The sequence below is a fragment of the Carassius auratus genome, chromosome 1 (assembly GCF_003368295.1).
Source record: "Carassius auratus strain Wakin chromosome 1, ASM336829v1, whole genome shotgun sequence".
Lineage (NCBI taxonomy): Eukaryota > Metazoa > Chordata > Actinopteri > Cypriniformes > Cyprinidae > Carassius > Carassius auratus.
The window spans coordinates 10,530,265-10,551,271 of record NC_039243.1 but is presented as its reverse complement, the minus strand read 5'-3'; the positions used below and the strand labels follow the sequence as shown (position 1 = coordinate 10,551,271).

The window sequence follows — 21,007 nt, the reverse complement described above, 5'->3', positions numbered from 1 at the left end:
ATTTTGAGCGTCCATGTTATTGGTCACCAAATCATCTTTTAACACATTTCGAAATATCTTCTTTTGTGTTCTGCAGAAAAAAGTTATAAAGGTTTTTCATGAGGGTGAGCAAACGATGGCAGAATTTGACATTTTTTATGGACAATCCCTTAATGCCGTTTCCTGAAGGCTTGTGCACCTGGGATCTGCAGATGTTTTTACTGCCTTTGCCTAAGAGTTGATAAACTACCCTACACCCTACGGGCCATTGCATTTAATTGCCAGTGTCTTTCACCAGTCCACTCCACAGTTATAATAGCAATGGCACCAGCTTCCTTGCAGTATTGTTTCTCTGTAGCAGCTCCTGCTGAGTCACAAATATGTGTTGATGTTGGGGTTATTGTGATAAGATTCACTGCCACCCTGAGAGAAAGTAATAAATGGAGTCCATTGGAAAACTTTCATTGGATGTTATGAGCTTATAACTTTGATTTCTAAGCAGTTTGAATGCAATGAAATGTTATGTTTTAAAGGTTGCATATCACAAAGCCTTTTCAATTTCCCAACATCTAATTTCCTTTCTGACCAAAAGTCAGAAAATTACAAATGACAGTTTTCAAATAGTTTTAATGTATACAATTCTAACAATACTGAGTATAAAACCTTTCAAATGGTATTTTGGTTGTCAAAAATGAATAGGGAAAAAAGGTAGACAAATGCTTTAAATTGATTCTTTGTTAAAGTCATTCAAAATAAAATATCACCTCTCCCAAAATGATTTTCATTTGATATACTACAATACGGGAATTGAGGTTTTGGAGTGGTCGGAGTAAAGAGACTCATGCTGTGGGGGATATTCTCAGCAGGACTTCATCTTAAATATACACCCGCTGTGATTGATTTGTAGCTGCCTGCGGATTAGAGTTTTCTTGAGAAACTGGTCACGCACTGCTGGCAGGTAGAAAGAAAGAGGCCTCATTTCTCTTTTACCTCTCTCACCTCTGCTTTTTGACCCTCAATACTCTTCCTCTATTCTCTCGTTTTATTCCCTCTCACTGTCACCTCGATCTTGTTAGCGTCTCATATCCCATCTGATCTCTGTTTCTCCTCTGCAGACTCTGGATTATTCTCTCAATTGCTGATCTTTGCTTCATTTGCCTATCATATGTGTCTCCTCTGGAGCTTTCAAGCTAAACACAAATCTTTAGACTGTTCTTGGTGTGCTACAGTATATGCACTGATCACATTTACTGACTTATATCTTCAAGGTTTTTAAAAACATGATTAAACTTTCCAGCCAGACCTGCTTTATTAGCAAAAAGCAACAGTTGCTTTTTTTTTAGCAATTTTTTTTCATGCTTCAAATTAACTAATGATCATCCTTATATTCCTGTCACAATGTCCTGTTTAGCTATTTTAAATGTGAATCGAAATATCCAGTGTCCATGGCTGCCATTGTTATGCAAACTTAGTTTTGTGGATCATGATTAATTCATCTGTTTTGCAGTCAGAGTATCTCTGATGTGGGAATTACAGATTGATATACTATGTGTGTGTGTTTAGTTTTCGGTTCATAAGAGGGCTCTCATATAATAACCTCTCTATGCATTTGCATACAAATATCTGCTAGTGTTCTCTTTTTGCTGTCTCTGTGACCTATCCTGTCATACTGATGTTGAAATGTACAGGATAGACATAGTTTGAGGACATGAGCTTCTTGTCATAGAATATAGTGATAAATTGAAAATTAAGCAACTAATATCGGTTCTGAAACCAAAAACTTTGTTTAAAAAATTCTGTGAAATTAAATTTTTCATATTGCTCAATCATTGTTCAATGCGGTCAGATGTCATTAAAACAGCTTGTAAACATCATGTCATATAATGTTACATTTACCTCAGGAAAACCATTCAATGTCCATAAACTCACTAGTTAGCTAGAAAAAAAAGAACTCTAGAGGAGCATTTTGCTAAATATGCACTATATTACATACACATATTTTTACTGAACTCATTGATTTTATTTAATGTGTTTTGGAATAAATCAGTCATTAAACAATTTTATTTGTGAAATTTAAATTTTCATATACAACAATTTTGTGTTATTAAATACATTACCTGATTAAATTTAATAAACTTTCAGCTAAATTAAAACTTGGTTTTGGTACATTAAAAATGATTTCTGGTTCATCACTAGTCTAAACATCTGTTTTTACATTTTGTAACAAGCAAATAAATAAGTCTGTTAATTGATTGAGGTTCAGCTGAGTGACTGATAGCATGTACATCTCTGAGGTGTGTACTAAATCAATTTAGTCAGGCTAATAATCTGTAATACTTCCAAGCATTCCAAGAGCCCCATTTTACTCTCCTCTAATTTGATCTCACTAACCACTCGTTTCTTCTGTTACTTGCATCTAATTATCATTCATATTGTCTGGAGACTGTGTGTTGCTTACAGCCTTACACAATCAATTACTATTCTGAACACAGTGTGTCACTGATTAGTCCTCTGCTGCTATTTTTATGTGCACTTGAAATAATTGTATCTGCGTTAGTGCTGGGGAAAGTTAAATATCAGATGTTCAATTCCTATTTCCAGGCAACGTCTTTGTTTCTCATCTGTCCATGTCTGATGCCCTGCATCAGTATTTTTTTGGGATAATCACATAGTGTTTACAGACTTGTACGGGACACTGTACTGGAAACAACGCCTCCGTTTCAAGCCCGGTTTAGACCGCTTTTCTCCACGGAGCTGCTTCGGATGCTATTACACCTTATTGTGTGTTGTACACACACCAGGGATGGAAATTACATTTTTGTCCACTGGCTGGGTGAAACAGTATGCTATTTTTATTTACCCGCCACGGTGGCCAGTAGGTGAAGCGAGTTTACCCGCCACAACACAAAATCACTTGCATTTGTCTGGTGGCGGGTGCTAATTTCCATCCCTGTTATGCAGTCAGTTAGTGGTTTTAGCTCATTTGCTTTCATATACATTTAATAACTGATTGATATTAAGTGATGTTGTAGATAATTTTTTTTGTTTATTTTATCAGTGGTGAAAAAAAAATGCAGATGTAGGTTTGCACATTACATTTGTACTCATTTTATTTCTTACTGTATTGTGTTAACTAATATTCCATAATATCTTGTATTAGTCTTCTCACTTAATATGAATGGAATATCATTCTATAAATCTGAATTAAATGGCTTATTAAATTTAAGTAACTCCCAGTGCATTGTTCAAATATTCTTTGTTGTAGCAATAAAAAGCAATAATCTGACAGCCAACCAATAGTTGTTCCCGTTGAAAGCAGCGTGGAAAATGTCTGAGAATAGGGAACGAGACGCTGCATCCCCTAGAGGGAGGTATGGGGATTGCCTTTGGCAATACTGGTGTCTGAAACATAAATCTAAACACAACAATTAACTTGATAGCGCAATAGCCTATGATGTCACAACTGGTGCAGCAGAGAGAATAAGCACCTGTGAAATGCATCATCTACTTCTTGTCTGAAGGAGACATACACAGGAATGCTTCAAGCATTTGTCCCCTAGAGGGTGCTAACGGTATGTCCACACATGCTGAAGGGATGAGTGCCTTATTGTCTGAGCTAAGTCAAAGACTCAAAAGAGTCTTCACCCCTGCACCAGTAATGCGATCATAGACCGGAGCTTCTCAAGAACGAAGGCCGCAACAAGAGAGAAGAAGTGGAGGCCTCAACAAGATTATGGTGCTCTTACCATAAACATGGATTTTAAACAAGGCATGAAATGCGTTTCAGCATGACAACACTCTAAAACTAGAGGAGGCCTTACTATGTCCCATGCTCGACATCTTGGAAGGGGGTTCACAGAAAGCCTTCTACTCACAGATGCTGTCTTTAGCAGAGCTATGGCGAGCGGAGGCCTCTATGAAGATAACTCTCTGTAGGGAGAGGAGGCCTGACGATGCTCGCAGTAGATGGCTGAGCTCAAGAAATGTAGGCCTCAGCATTACAACTTTCTAAAATGAGAGCAGGCCTAACTACGCCCCACGCTCTGTGCATCTTGTAAGGAGGTTCACAGAGAGCCTCCTTTTGGAGCTCTGCACTGGTGTCTTGCAAGGTTAAGCAGCACCATCACAGAATTCAGTCCCCCAGACTTTGTTCCTGAAGTAAAAATCCTGTTCATTTTCTCTGTAAGAGAATTGATTTGGAACAATAACCTTTAAAAACACACTTGCAGTGCGCTACGAGGTTGTTAATCAATGGTATATTATTTTGTTGAAGCCATCAGCCAGCATTATGTCAAGTTGTTGTTGTTTTTTTGTTTTTTCTTATTAAATAGTGGAATTCCTGGTGAAAACTACATTACCAATGATACTGCATATAAATCTCCAAATCGTACAAAGCACTGTGATCCCATGAAGCACAATAGTGACGCTTGATGTCTGACTTAACCGGATAGACTTGATTGCAGAATTACAGAAAATCGCATTTCTGCATGTACAGAAATGATTAGAAAGCTAACTGGTTATCTTACATGCTTTAGGCCTGACTGATTATTCTATTTTTCTAGCATATCTTAATATAAATGTTAATGTCTACCAATAAAAACATCTCCTCTTCTATGATAACCACTGCTACATATGCATAACTGGATATTTTTCCTGATTAATACAACCAGCTCAAACCAGATGAAAACAGCATTTGTTTTTGATCAGGCATTACAAATGGGAACTTCTTGGAGTCCAACCACAAATGGTTTCTGGGGGGAATGTATCTTTCTGAACACCAGCAGCATCATATCGGAGCAGTTTTAATCCTCTGCTTTTAGATAAGGGCTGTGTGGAAGTAAGCAGGCACACAGGTTATCACACACTCTGTCAGTCTCTCTGTACACTGTGTTCTCAGTGCTACATTCACACTGCATTCTCTCATACATTCCAGTTGAACCTTGAGGTGTGACCTCGAGTTGAGATATTAATAAATAGTTATTTGTTCTTAGTTATAAAAAGGTTGCATGTTTGGGAATATGTATGGTTGAGCTCATTAGAAAAGGGTACGTCTATTAGCAAACACAAGCTAGAGCACTTTCAAACAGCCGTACTTAGTTTGAATTCTCAGTGTGAATCTGAAAGCCAGGGTATGTCTCTCAGCGTGCTTTGCTTGTAGCATATTGGAATTTAGATATTAGCCTTTTGGGCTGGCAGTCCTACTTGCATTCATGTTTCACTGTGAAGAAGCTTCAGTCAGCTACAGGACTGGAAGCTACACCGGGAGAGTTTTGATTTAGGACAGACAGCGGGAGACTCACTGTTATATGTCCTGTTGCTTCGGCCACTTAATTGTTCACGCTTTCTTCTGTCACTTAACTGTGTTCACTTTAATCCTGTACATATCGATATTTTTTAAACATTTTTGCCCATAACTGCATCTGCTTGGACAAGGGTTAAGCTGCCTTTTCACTATCTCCAATAAATGACAAACCGGAGGTCATTAATTTCCTGTGGAGATATGCAAAGGCAGAGTTTTCCGATCTGATTTGAGGATTGGATGCCACCACCAGAGATCATTAGTGGTCATTCACAATGATGAGTAAGTGAAGGTTAATATTTAATTCTTCTTCTGTGTTTTCTTTGGTCATCGGTTGTACATTTTTGTTCATGTTAGTCCCTGTATCCTTGGTTTCTATTTATGCTCTTGTTTGTTGCCTTGGTTGTCCTAGTTTTTTTGTCATATGTTGTCAAATTTACCTGTTGTTCACACCTTGTCTAATTTGGTTCCTTGACAGAATTTTCTGGCTTTCCATGTTTTGGTCCATGTCAAAACACGAGGAAGTAGCAGAAGAAACATGCAATCACGTATTTAAGCAGATTCATATGTACAATAATGTATAAAACAGCATATAAACTGCCTAACTTTACAGAATGAATTGTAGCTCTAGGACATGGTATATCGTGTAAACTTTGGATGTGTTGATGGAAGCGATCTATACCATATATGTTTTGATCATTGTTCTGAATCTGATCCAGATGTAGTCTTTAACAAAAAATGCAGTTTTTCTCAGATTTTTTGTTCAAAATGTTGCTTTTTCCATGAAACGCATTCAAGTGTTGATAAAAAAGATTGCATGAAGCTAGAATAAAACAGGTTTTTTGGGTGCCATTAAACTTTTGTGAAAACGATAAAAAATGCTGGTGGTGGCATATAACTGAAACTATTAAAACAGGAATTTGGGGCATATATCAAACCGACTAGCATTTATTACCCAAAATGTGCATACACCCTTGCATACAACATGAGTCATCATTACTTTTTGTATTTTTCTTTATTTTTCTTTTTTTCAAGAGAATGACTACTATTTTAGTAAAAATGCATTTATGTGCATATGAATGTGTATACTCATATAGAGACAGTCTCTATGTAAACATGGACTAAAATCCACAAAACTTCATTTTTGATTCCCTGGGGTCAAGCACACACTGATCACAGTGTTACTCTCACTTGAAAGCCCCCACACATTATGGGACGATAAACAGATTTATCAAGCTGACCCATGAAATTAGGTGCCAGCCCTTTAATTACTGAAAACTCACTGCAGTTTAAGATAGTGAGGGTCAGAGGCAGATATAATGCATGCGGCTGTGTGCATGGTATAGCACACACTGAACACACACCGCTCTTCCCTGCCTCCACATTACTGGGCCCGTAATTAGTTTACAGTGCTGATTGACTGTCATTCTCTCTGCTGTGAGTAAACAAAAACAATTATGACCTTTACTACAGTAAGAATGCAGTCGAGTGACTAGAAAGCAGCCATTCAAGAAGTGATTACATGAGATACTGAAAAGCTGTTTTGAATTGAACAGTCCACACAAAATTAACAATCCCAACCAGTGCAGACTACAATCTGTTTGACAGTGATGATTTAATAGTGCCTGATCTTTATCATTGTTATTTACTTAGAGGATATTTGAGATTACACAATTGCATAAATGGCATTGAGAACATTTACTCACATTCATTTTCCTAGTTTATTAAATGCTGCTTTTAATTTATGTGGATATTTAAAGCCTCTTCTTTCAGTACAGGGAGTGCTGCATTATTCACTATGGCCTTTGATATTTTTTGCAACATTTGTTGATGTAATACTCGAGATGTCAGTATCTCAAAATATCCTTTTGTTGACGTATGAAAATAATAACTCCAACTGTGTGAGAATCTACTGTGAATGTGAGAGAAGCTTGGAATAGCTGAGCTGATGCTGTCGAGGCGCACACCAGTGTTTATGTGTACTGAGACATTACCTACACGGAGATAACAGTTGTCATGCTTTCACTGGCTGTACGCACACTCCAGGGAATTGCAGAATTCTAGAGGAGATAAACAAGAATGAGAAAAGGGACAAACGGGAGGGAGAAAGTGGTATAAGATGCCCTTTTTCAATTTGGCGAGATGTGAGAGGTATAAATTAGCATGTTCTGTAGACTTTAAGGTCTTTAAAAGAAAATACAGTTTTTTAGGGATACATCATTAGTTTTATCTATATGTCACCCAATACCACCATATCTTAAGAGTTACATGCTTAATTCTCTTTAACAAACTCCATACACATTCAAAAATGATCAAGAGCAACTGACAGTACTCACAGTAATTCTCATTTCTTTTTTTCTTCCTCACTCAGAGAGGTGGCCCATATCGACCAGTTTCTGCAGGAAACAGCTGCACGTGAAGCCAATGCTAAAGTGCGTCTTCAGCAGTTCATCGAGGAGCTGTTGGACCGGGCTGACCGTGCTGAGAAACAGCTCCAGATCATCAGCAGCTGTGCCACCACCCCCAACGGCAGCCTGGGACACTGCAGTCTCCAGGGATCCAAACACAATGGACAACAGGTACAATGACTGAGCGAAAGCGATGAAGGAGAACAAAAGACTTTGGAGTGATGTACTAAGAGAAATGTGCAGAATGTGAATTGTTTAATTACTGAACATTTACCAAGTTTAAATAAGTATGAATTTGACTGCCCTCTGGTAAACACTGAAGTTTCTATTCATCAGAGATTCCTGAAAGAATGCATCACAGTTTCCTTATAAATATTTATATATATATTAATATAAAGCAACAATGATAATAATAAATGTTTCTTCATTATATTAGAAACATTTCTGAAGGGAATGGCTGCTTCGGCATTATTTGTATTAGCATTATTTACATGCATTTTTTTCAGTATAAATCTTTTATTTTATTTTCAATCAAATAAATGCTGCTGCAGATGGAGCGGCATTTAATACACAGAGTCATAGATTACTGACAAGCTACGCAATTCATAATCGAAGACAAATTATCTGTGATTATAAACGCAATATTGATGGAGATTTACTACTAATCAAAGAACCGGCTTTACTGATGAGATGTGCATGATAATGGCATGCGATTTATCGTGCAGCTCTAGAAAAATTCAGTGTGTGCATGTATATGTGCACGGTTACTCACACTGCCTTTTTTAGGCTTCTTTTGACAGTGAATGGCACATTCAGGCAGCACCCTAACACCTCACACTCTGACATCATTGGGGGGTGGATCCTTTAATCACCATGGAAACAGCAATCTAGATTTGTCATTTACTCATATAGTGTACTGCACACAGCACTGGTGACTCAGTTTGAGTTCACACACAGCCTGTGTTCCCAAATGCCAGCCGCAGCCTTCCAGTCTCCTACTATCTGGAAAGGAAGTACACTCAGTGATGTCAGAAGAAGGGCAGAGTGTTTCAGAAGCATGCACGCTGTGATTCAGGACATTTGGCCTAATTACAGCACAGACAGGCAGTGTGCAGGAAAGTCAGCAAAAAAAAAAGAAAAAGATGGAGGTGCAGAGTTATTGTTGTCACCTCAAGCATTTCCCACAATTCCAGCCAGTCTGTTATGCTGTCCACCACTAGTGAGATCAATGGTGCTGCTTTTCTGTCTTCAGGCACTAAGCCCAGTGTCTGTTTGTGAATGTGTGAGTGCCCTGTCAGCGTTATGGCACCTTGCTTGGCCCATTTTTTTCTTGGGTGTATCACCTAACCAGCTAGAGCAGTGATTTAAAGGCACAGTTTTCCTATTTCCTTTGTGAGATCATTATATAAATCTAATACTTACATTTGACAAATAAAAGTCATTAGTAGTTGACTGATATGGTATTTCTACAGGATATGGGTAATCTACATCAGAACACATTTTTATACCATCTGAAGTGGGACTATATTAAAGATTTAACAGGGAAATCAATGTAGGCCAGGCTGTTTTTTTATCATATCAGAAAAAAACTTATTTCATAAAAACAACAAAAAGTCCCATATTTCCCTGCATTTTGGCATCTCATGTTTTTGTATTCTATCTATTCTTTTTGTAGTCTATCTGTTTTCTTTTTATTTATGTACTGTGTTTAAGCTAACTGAGACTTAGCACTTGCATATACTGTAATTGCGCTCTTGTTGTTTTTGATTGCTTCCATTGTAAGTCCCTTTGGATAAAAGCATCTGCTTAATGACTAAATGTAAATGTGAATAAAATGTACATAGATTAGGATTATTATAGTTAACTAAAACAAAACCAACTCAAATAAAACCAATCCATTTTGTTACTTGAAATAGAATAAAGATTAATTAAAGGTATTTCATTTCAACAATTCTCAATTTTCTTTTTTTTAAAATACTAACATAATTACAACTAAATAAACTAAAACAATGACAACTATATAAACATAAAAATAGATAAAATCAATTTCAATATTAACTAAAATTATTATAGGATATCAATGATACAAAAATAGCACTGGTGCAGAGTTGCTGAAAAGAAATAAACTCAATTATACACAATATTTAAAAACACAGAAAATATAAAATATGCATTATCCTTTGATAAGGCTTTGAGCAGATTTGTTAAACTGGCACAATCGATCAAATGAGCTCAAATGTCAGGAGACAGTCAATTTGGTGGAAACAAATCAATTATTTGGCCTGGTAGAGTCTTTCGGCAAGACACATTACCACAGGTTGCACCAAGGGGATTGTCCGTGTAATAAGTGTACGGTTAGCTAATTTACATAAAAGCAGCTAAATGACAAATGAGTTATTTGTAAGATGAGTAATCAGTGATGCAAAGCAACCTGCTGTCTCGTTGGCTGTGCTGTTATTTTGGACTCAGGGAGTTTTGAAACATTACTGTCAGTGTTGATCCAGACATAACCTACTTCTCATGAAGCATGAATAGTGAAGCTAAAACATACAGTCGTGATTTCATCAATGTTCTGACGAAAATGTGACATGTTACTGCAAGTGCTGAATGGACCCTTTTCAAGACACATTGTAAAGGTCTACAGTATTTTGTATTTTGATATATAAACATTTATAACACCATACTTTGTATTATATTACCTTTGTGTCAAATCACAAAAAAACTAGTTAACGCTAATGCGAGAGTGTTTGCTGTTATCAGTCTCTCTTGATTTTTAGCCTTTTTTTTGAAAGTCATGAAAACTCATCTTCTTTTGCTATTTGAGCAAATGGGAATATATTTATGGCAGTCTCCCATTCATTATTAAGTAGAAGTGTACCCAACTATGACAACTGCTGCTGCTGAGAAACACGAAAATGTGAAAAGGGTCCATTTCTCTAGTCTGGATCATGTGTGAACATCTCAGACTGGTCCTAGTTTTCTACTTTACCTGTTTATCTGCTTTGATTCTGTTTGCCTGCTAATGTTGAGCTGCAGTTTCTCAGTTGTGTTCAGTGAAATGTCATCTTTCTCACTCTCTCTCACACACACAGCTTGATTTCTCTCTCTTTCTCTCATAGAGAAATTCCAGTATCTCTGGGGCATCGAGGGGCATGTACCAAGTGTCCGATAGACGTTCCTCCCCCAGCACTGCGTAAGTCTCATCATAGCTGAATTCTGCATTCTGAATTCTTTAACATCGTTTAAATGAATTGTTTTGTTCCTGACTGAATTAACCTGCTTGAACAAATTGGTTGAATGACTGATTCAGTGACTCACTAATAAAGATACCAGAATATCTCTTTTATAGCACGCTGAAAGTGTTGTTTTTCTTCAGACTTTGAAGTATTAAAGTTATCATAAAATCTAGCCATCAGAATTATGCAGTTTTATCTCAAGTATGGCAGAGTCATGGAGTCAGCGTGGATGTGTCTAGGAAAATAATCGCTAGATTGTTGCATTTGCCTCGGGGTTAAACCAGTCTGTAATCTCTCAGCCATGCAGAAGATATGCGGAAAGAGTCCTGTTGCACACAGACACACACACACACACACACACGTAAATTGCTGTGTGTTGCAAAGCTAAAGTGCCTAAAAGCACAAGGCCAAAAACAACCATTGGCCAAGGCTCTTGAAGGATAGTGCTGAACACTTCTTGTGTGTGTACTGAGAGCATGTGTGTCAGGTCAGGTTTTGCCTACATAGTGGAGACCGAATGCCCAAATTTAGTAAAACCTCAATTCTGGACCGAATTGATGATAGAATTCTCTTTAAACTACAGTATCCTTTTAATAAACAAATGCAATAATGTCTTAATGGAAATAAAGATGTGTGTGTGTGTGTGTGTGTGTGTGAGTGTGTGAGAGAGAAAGAGGCCATTCCGTTTTTTGTTTTATTTTTAGACCTTCTTCTTCTCATGTGATTTCACCTAACATACCATAACCTTTCTGTGGCAGGTCTTTTGACAAGGTTCTGATCTGTGAATGAGACATCACTATCCATCTGTTGTGTGTGTGCATCTACGCATGGGCCATATCAAACCATTTGGTGCACTGATGGGAAGGAAGGAGCAGTGTGGGTTTGCCCGGAGTCTGCTGTCCCTAAATTGACATCACAGACTCCACAGGTCTTGCTCATGATTCAGACGAGAGAGGCTTGAAATAGCGGACCACATATGAACACTGCTGTTCCTTTATTATGACATAACCACCATCATGTATCAATTATTAATACATGAAATAAAGAAGTGGCATATATAATACTGTTAAAAATATGGGGACAATATGAAATTAACACTTTTATTTGGCAGGAATGCAATAAATTGATCAAAAAAGTAACAGTAAAAACATTTTTAATGTTAAAAAAGGGTTGTTTCAAATAAATACTGTTCTTCTGTACTTTCTATTTATCAAAGAAAACAGCTGTTTTCAACATTGATAATAATAATACATTTCTGAAGGATCTTGTGACACTGAAGTCTTGAGTAATGGCTGTCAAAGGTCCACAGCAGTCCATTTTGCAAAAGAGTTTGTAAATCTGTCTGAGGTACACTTTGTGGACGCCATTGCTTTCATATTCAGCATCTCTATTTTTTTAGCATCAAATGAAAATTACAAATAGATAGATCTTACATGTAAGTTGTGCTGAAACATTGCAAAATCTCTATAATACTATAACGAAACCAGACTTATCCTCAAAGTTACAAATTTTCTTGCAGATGTCATTATTTTTTTACTGTCAGTTTGCATGAAACTTTTCATATAATTTCTCTTTAGTCATTACGTGTTATGTTTAATATGGCTTTTGATTTCTGTGCTATAGCCAGCCATGCATTACACATTACACATGTGAAAGAAGTGAAGTGTAAAAGCGTAATCTCTAGTGGGTCGTTTGCTCTTCAGGCCACAGTGAAATGAAAGTCTGTCATTGTAGTTGGTTGCCTACAGTGACTAGTGACTGCAGTAGCACCGTACCTCTTTAAATCTCAGTGTTGGCGTTTGAACTGTAACATCTGGAGAATTACTAAATGTCTGGCTGGAATCCCCAGTGGAAATTCGGTCCCTGCTAAGCTTTGGAGGAGAACATCCCTTACCCATAACCCCATGCAAATGCCCTAACTTTTGCCTGAGTTGATTGGTTTTACTTGTAATGGTTAACGAAATGCCTTGCATAGTGGAAGAGTTCAGAAGCATATTATCCATTAAAACTGAAGCCCGCATGAGATTTTTGAGCCTTGTAGATTTTGGATGCAACTATTTGAGTCTTTGAAAATGAAGTTACATAATTATTGAAGATGCAAAACGGAATCAGGAATAATGCTTTCACATGTCTAAATTAGTTTAGTCCAATTGTGTATTATAGTGTACTGTGTGTATTATAGGAAGTCTGTCTAGACAGATCTGATCGTATTTCCTGGTAAACTCTGTTCTTTTTACACAAACCCTGTATCCAAAGCAGATGTTTTCAGCTGGTGGTTCTTGATCCAGAAAATGGGTGGCAAGACTATTTCTGTTGGCTCATGGAATGCAAATAAGACAATGCAACTACTCGTATAATTGTGCGTAATTAGGATAGCAAAATAAATAGGCAGTTAGTAGAAGCGAGACTAATCAAGCAAATGCTATGCGAACTTGTTGTGACATACATTATTATTTTAGTATTATATATATTCCATCATAGTATTCATTGGATCTGGGCAGTTATGATGACACATATTGTGGCTACAGTATAAAGTGTCTATTTTTAGAGATTATGCTTTACTGTTTATATCGTGATGTGAAGTGTAAATATATCTTTATTGTGAAATAAGATTTTGGTCAAATTGCCCACTCCTATTTTTATTTTTTAATATTTTCCAGTTAAATTTTAGTTAAATTGTTAGTGTTTTTATGTGCTTTTCACAATAATTTTGTGAATTATTTGAATTATTTAAAAAAAAATTAAACTTAAGGAATTAAGATTATAAATTGAGATACATTTAGTGTTTTGTGTGAATATCTTCTGCATATTTTTGGGCCTACATTTCATGGTAAAATTTATGGATTTTGCAGTATTTTATTTGAGTGATTATTTGCATGGTAAACAATTATGTCAGTAGATGTCCACTAATTCCTTTAATAAATGACTGCAGATAAACCACAGTATTGTCCCAGTGTTTTTCTCCATGCTTCCCTATGTGCTCTTCCTAAACAGCGTATCAAGACGAGGGAAGACTGTGTCCCAGGGTTCAGGAGGTTATGACAGTGACAGTGTGGACCTCCATGCTCTGGAGGACTGCCCTGATGCTCAATACTACCACGTCCAGTGCCGGCTCGGAGAAGGAGGTGGAGGGTATGAAAGGGTTGCTTCTCGCAGCTGGGGTCTCCGTAAACAGGCCATCCAGAACTGGCAGCGCCGGCCGTACCGGAATAGCACAGAGGGAGAGGAGGGCGACGTGTCTGATGTAGGATCCCGCACCACCGAGTCCGAGGCCGAGATGTGGGAGCAAGACAGGAGAGAAAGCCAGCACGGGGGGAACCGTGGAGGATACAGGCTAGCTACAGGTGCGTCATTGACTTGCGTGGGTAGAACAGGCGGAGAATTTGTCCTTGGGTTTATTTTGTATTTCTAAATGTTCATGGAAGAACATGGTTCATTTACCAAAGAACACAATTTCAGAGGCATATATGTTAATGCCATTTTTGGCTCGTCGGTCACTATCTGGGGCAGGCAGAAAAGAGCAGGTCTGTAGCAAATGCTGCCCTGGTTTCAAATGTCATTTTGCAAGATGTAAGTTTGTGTGTTATCAGTTTGTTGACCACTTTGTCGTGCCAGAGGCCACAGTACCCACTCTCCAAATAATGATGGTATAGTCGGGTCAGAGGACCAGGACGCCGGCTGAGGAAAATTAGGTCACATGAATTCAACTGCTGTCAGGATCACAGGCCAGAGAGCAGTAGAGAGCGTGTGTCATAAAGCCATGAGCAGTGAGCACAGTTTTCCACCTACTGACTCCAGGTCATTGTGGGAAGAGCAAAATGAGTAACCAACAGTCTATTATATGCTCTCATACAAAATCATACCTTATACAGTGTGACTTAAGGCCATGATCTTTACTTGTTTACTAGACTTGTTTCTAGCAGATGTGAAAGTAATTAAAAAATAAATGGATTTTTGATTATTATTTTATGTATACATTATTATTTTTATTTTTTATTATTATTTTTGCACATTTTTATTCATAGTTTATTTTTACATATTTGGATTAACAATTTTTTTTAGTACAAGCTTCTTATTTCACAAATTAATTAATTCATAATAAATAATTATTGGTGAGCATTAATTAAATACGTATTACCATGACCTTTTTTATTCTTTTCTTTTTATTCTTTAGTTAATTAAATCTAAAATTGTGTAAATTATGTAATGAAGGAATTCAAAGCAAACCGTGTATGACTCAAGAAAACCTAGAGTCTGTCAAACTGGAGCTGTGAGATAGAAATGCATGATTTGGAAGATGTTCAGAACCTGTAGGAGGCCGTGAGAAGAGCAAACAGACTGATAGCTGTTCTTTTTATTTGACTGAGGCGCCACCATATGGACACAAATGGTAAAGCAGCCAGTAAAAGGATTAAAAATGAACTCGCCCATGTTCAGTGTGGAGTTCAGTGTACTGAAGGTCTTCTCTTTGAGATGCAGCTCTTCTTTTTTGTGTCGTTCTGAAGGGGTATACAAGCCATGTCGCCACGAGAAAAGCCCCTCTAAATTGAACGAGGTGATCAGTCCTGAGGTGCTGAAGATACGTGCCGCTCTCTTCTGCATCTTTACCTACCTGGATATGAAGACACTCCTGCGGGCGGCTGAAGTTTGCCGAGATTGGAAGTTTGTGGCTCGTCACCCGGCCGTGTGGACCAGAGTCCTGCTGGAGAACGCTCGCATCTCCTCAAAGGTTTTAACTCCATCCACACAAACACTTTTACAGTCGTGCTTCTGTTCAGTTTAAGAACAGACTGATTTCAGAATATATTTATCTTTTAATTTCTCCATGGCCTTTTCGGTGAATGAAATCAAATCAGCCTGAAATTGTATTTTTCTGTATTGTTTTGCTCTAACACTACAACATGACAAGTATTTCTATCATATTACCCACAATTACTGTCTTGAACATGTCAAACATTATCACAGTTTAAATGGCAGAACTGCTTCATAAGACTGTAACTCAAAACTAAAAGGGTCATTCCTGTTATGCAGTAACTTCTGAGCTGATTGTTATCTAAATAATAATAATGATAATTAATAATAATATGCTTGTGCTGTATTTTAGTTAAACATTTGAAAAGAACTGTAGTTGTCCATTGCTCAAAAAAATTAGAAATAGTAGACACAAGGGTTTATACTGGTAATAAGTTAACTTGTGATATTTTATAAATAATAAGTAATAATATCCCTTCCTAGATTTAGAGGATGATGTCTTTTTTTATCTTATGTTATCATATGTTATTATTATAATATTTATTTTGTAAAAGTAGATAGGATAGAAAGTTATATTAGGGGCACGGGGGAAAAATATGTAATGTCTATTAGTTAATAGACAAATTAATATATAATATAATATATTTACGATGTGTATATATGGTGCGGAGAGCAAAATGTACTGCATTGTACTGCTGACCCGCAAGACATTCAACAGTTCTGAATGAGATGTGAAACGGTGTAGCATTAATTATCTGCTGCCCACGTATCTCGTAAACCTGAAAAAGGCCAAGCTCTCTAACTAACTCTGTCTTTCACTATGTTTGTTTAGTTCTTGTGCACTCTGGCTCAGTGGTGCACACAGACGCATTCCCTCATCCTCCAGAACCTCAAACCCCGGCAGAGGGGCAAAAAAGAGACAAAGGAGGAGTATCTGAAGAGCACACGGTAACGCGGTCTCCCGCTGCACCTGCTGTTTACTGTAACACACTGACCCTGCTGTTTGTGTGGCGACTGCCTTCCCACAGCTCCACGCACCACCTCCTCTTCTCGCCGATGTTTTATTACCTTCTCTGATCCTCTCGTCACGCTTTCACACCACACAGACACACACTCACTCGCTCACACGATCTGACACTTGTGAAGTGCTTGTTCAGAGATCCAGCGTGAGAAGGGCACAGAATGAGCAGCCTGTTAATTGCTATGCTAAATCACCTCAACCAGAGTGCCAGTTGAAAACCTCATGAAATACTTTTTTTTTTTGTCTTAAAATCAAAAAGCAATCTCCGATGTACCAAATGGCACTGCAGGCTAATAAATTCAGGCCTGTCCCCATACAAAAATGTCACATATGACATACTGTGCTGTATACAGTATATCCCTTTATCAAGAGTGGTATTGCCATATACGTTACCTATAAAGAGAAGTACTGTACGTTTTCTGAATAGATGATTTTATGGGGTTTTGTGTGCAGCAACCACAAATGTAAACAAAATATATTTAATTTATGAATGCAACTTTATACAAAAACCTCTAATGTACTGTATATTACGTTGGCGTATGGGTCATATCTGGTCACCGTAGTCCCCACATATTTGGTATAAACTGAAATGTTAATAGCTTGTGTTAATAGATTCTCTTTCTTTTGTGTTTAGTGGGTGTCTCGAGGAGGGTCTGGAGGCTTTGTTGAAAGCTTCTGGCAGTAATCTGCTCATTCTGAAGGTGTCTCATTGTCCGAATCTATTGACCGACCGCTCTCTGTGGTTGGCCAGCTGTTATTGCAGGGCACTACAGGCTGTCACATACAGGTTGGTCCACAAGGGAGCACTATTTAGTCTTTTTTTTCATATATTCTTTTATTACATAACTTTGAGGTATATTTGACTCTGATTGGTCAATTGCATCATTGTATAGGAAGATATTTCTGTATTATGACTCCTAAACTGTTTTAATGAGCACTGTCCCCAGGAGATCAATTTACTGCATAACTTAAATGAAAATAATATAAACTCTAATGAATTTAATTATTAATTTACTAAGCATTCATGTAATAAATTGGATAATGTATACTTAAAGGATGAAAAAATACATTTTTTAAATAACTGACTGGCTGTTAGATATAATTTAGTATTTAATAATATGATAATGGAATACGGTCATAACATTGACTTTTATCTTATAAGATACACATTTTTTTTTTTTTTTACAGAGGCTCTAAAGGGATGTGAAATGAGAAACTTATATTTCAGTGGCTTTGTGTTCACTTGCGAAACATTTGGGTTTTTCCAAGCATCTTTGCATTCCCTCACAAAACCTTTGAGGTGGGAGGGAAAACTATATTCCAGTGCTTTTGTGAATGAATACAAAAGCATTTAAATATAATGACTATTAATGACCACTGTGCTGAGAAAACAATTTGTTAAATTGCTTTAATGAAAATAGTATCGACTCTAATTGATTTTTCATGTATATGTAGTTATTTATTCAATAAGTGATCATGTAATAAATTGGATCTATACTTTAAGGATGCAAACGTAATTTTGGGATCAGGCATCCTTGACCGACTGGCTGTAGACTCAAACATTTTTCATTAAAAAAATAAATAATTCATACATATATTAGCAGGAAAGCTATTTGTAATTATGTCCAAGGCCAGTACTGGTCAAAGTAGAAATAAACACGTTGATTAATGTTTGATTGCTTAGTTCCCATTGACAGGTCATAACAAGGTTTGCAAGGCAGAGCGAGAAAGTTTCTCAGATGTTGATCTTGATTATGTCGTAGGAGCGCGACGGACCCTGTTGGACAGGAAGTTATCTGGGCGCTGGGAGCTGGCTGCAGAGACATCATCTCACTACAGGTGGCACCTTTACACCCATGGTAAGAGTGAAATACACTTATTACAAGGCAGATTATTGTTAAGGTGGTTCTTAAATATGGTTTGATAGCTTAAATATTATGTCAGTTTAAAAATGCAACATCTGATTTCTTTTTATTGAGCATTTGTCTTTTTGATATTAGAAAAAAAATTTTTTTTTTTAAGTTGAATGTAAATAATTAAAAAAGGCAAATTGTTTTTCTGCAGTCAGCAGCCAGCACGCTTCAGTAACCGGTGCCTGCAGACCATTGGCAGATGCTGGCCACACCTACGAGCGCTGGGTGTGGGCGGAGCCGGCTGTGGCTTACAGGGATTGGCTTCTTTGGGTGAGTGAGAGTAAACTAGTGTTCGCCATTATTTCTTCATATGCTTTTGTGTATATATATATATATATATATATATATATATATATATATATATATATACATACATACATACATACATACATACATACACGCATGTAAGAGTATATAAGTAACTGAAGAATTGTTTTCATAATAAGATGAAATGTTTCTTGAGCACTAAATCAGCATTTTACAATGATTTCTGTAGGATCATGTGACACTGAAGACTGGAGGAATGATGTTGAAAATTCAGCTTTGCCATCACAGGAATAAATTACATTTTAAATAGGAAACTGTTTTAAATGTTATTAATATTACTGTATTTACTGTGTTTTTTCCTTTTAAAAATCATTATCTTTGCTTTGGATATTGAGACCCCTTCTGTACTGATTTCTCACCAGCATCCCTAAAAATGAAAAAAAAAATATTGTTTGTTTAATTATTAAACTAGCTGTTCTCAGATAAGCATTACAAGGCAACATAACTCATTACTTATGCAGCATAGAGAGTAATTTATTCTTCCCATTGCGACTGGGACAAAGAGACACCGGAAATGACACTTTTAACATGCTGCTGTGAGGAAGACGAGCCATTTTCTACTCTGCTCAAGTACCTTCCTCATTTTGATATAATGATTTTTGACCTTTCTGAATCCCAAAACTGTGGTTAACTCTTTAGAAAAACATCTGAGCCGTACATAGACCACTTTAGAAAATTAATCAGGAAGATAATCAGAAGCGTTTTTGAATTAGTTTTTCACAAACCTTTCAGCTACTTTCTTCCACTTCACTTCCAGTTACTGTCCTCAGTAACTCGCCACATCTGTGTATTAGTTGAGCAGTTCTCTTCCTGTGCTCTCCTAAAAATAATGTGTTGTAGTATGTAGTATGCATGTAGTATGAACTACTTTCACAATGTTTTCATTGTGCTTTTTGTTGTTTTGGAGCCTTTTTTTTCAAATTAATTTTTAATGAAGCATTCCTTTTAACATTGTCTCTATTGCAGCTGGCTACCACTGTGCCAATAGACTTTCTTTAACGCCTTCTATCTCCACAAAGACTGTAATCACCCTGTTTGTGTGTATATATCTTCAGCGCGGAACTGCATGAGGCTGCAGGTGCTAGAGTTGGACCACGTCAGTGAGATCAATCAGGAAGTGTCTGCTGAGATGTGCCGAGAGGGACTGAAGGGTCTGGAGATGCTGGTGCTCACCTCCACTCCTGTTACTCCCAAAGCCCTGCTTCACTTTAATAGTGAGTCCACACAAACTGATTCAGATTCCTATTCATTATTATTGCTTGCTATTTGAAAAGTAACAGTGAACCGTAATTCTGTTTGTGCATCTCAACGAAGTATCAACCGGTGGAAGCCTGGTGATGGAAATGTTCAGATTAAATATTGGATTTAGTTATTTCTTTGAAATACGCCCGCACTTCCGTTAAATGACTCTCTGCCCTCACTCTCTTACTCATTCCCAGCTCCACTCTTTTCACAGGTGTGTGTCGTAACCTGAAATCCATAGTAGTCCAGATCGGTATAGAAGATTACTTTGAAGACCCTAACAGTCCCGAGGCCAGAAAACTCTTTGATGAAATGGTGAACAAGCTGCAGGTATTGAATCATCGCTAAAGATAGGTTTTTAAGATATCTGAAGCCGTCAAAAAATTGACCCATCCATATCCGTTTCTTCACTTTCATACTAAAATTACCAGCAAAAGCTGTTGTGTAGTAATTTAATCTTAGGCCATGGGGTTTCCTGTGTTTTGAGACGGCATTAAAGATGAGTAAGTGGAAGCAGAAGAACCTCTCTATGAGTCAAATGCAAGTGATTCATCTCATCCATTTGCTTTCTGTGAGGACACAGGAAGCTGCCTCTTCTCTGCTCTGACTCTAGATACGCTGGGAGAGGAAGTGGAAGTGGGGTTACACCCACCCACGTGAAAACTCAAACTAAAGTAACTTGCAGGATGTCTTACACAAGCTGTGCTGAAATGGGCTGCTGTAGATGACAGAGCGCATTGCTCATCAGATATCATTTTCAGAAGAGGCTCAAAAATATGTTGTGCTTGTTCAGTAACTGCCCACGGTTTATTTCCACCATCAACGTGGAA

The 21,007-nt window shown here is 37.3% G+C and overlaps 1 protein-coding gene across 1 annotated transcript in view; it reads left to right on the top strand.

The window, feature by feature from the left end:
* fbxo41 (F-box protein 41) overlaps positions 1-21,007 on the top strand; it is a 36,094-nt gene that overhangs the window by 12,847 nt on the left and 2,240 nt on the right. Inside the window, exons 3-12 of the mRNA XM_026273071.1 lie at positions 7,650-7,857; positions 10,806-10,879; positions 13,917-14,266; positions 15,428-15,651; positions 16,507-16,622; positions 17,330-17,482; positions 18,459-18,554; positions 18,760-18,878; positions 19,991-20,149; positions 20,392-20,507. Coding sequence (XP_026128856.1) covers positions 7,650-7,857; positions 10,806-10,879; positions 13,917-14,266; positions 15,428-15,651; positions 16,507-16,622; positions 17,330-17,482; positions 18,459-18,554; positions 18,760-18,878; positions 19,991-20,149; positions 20,392-20,507 — 1,615 coding nt within the window. The remainder of the gene's footprint in view (positions 1-7,649; positions 7,858-10,805; positions 10,880-13,916; positions 14,267-15,427; positions 15,652-16,506; positions 16,623-17,329; positions 17,483-18,458; positions 18,555-18,759; positions 18,879-19,990; positions 20,150-20,391; positions 20,508-21,007) is intronic.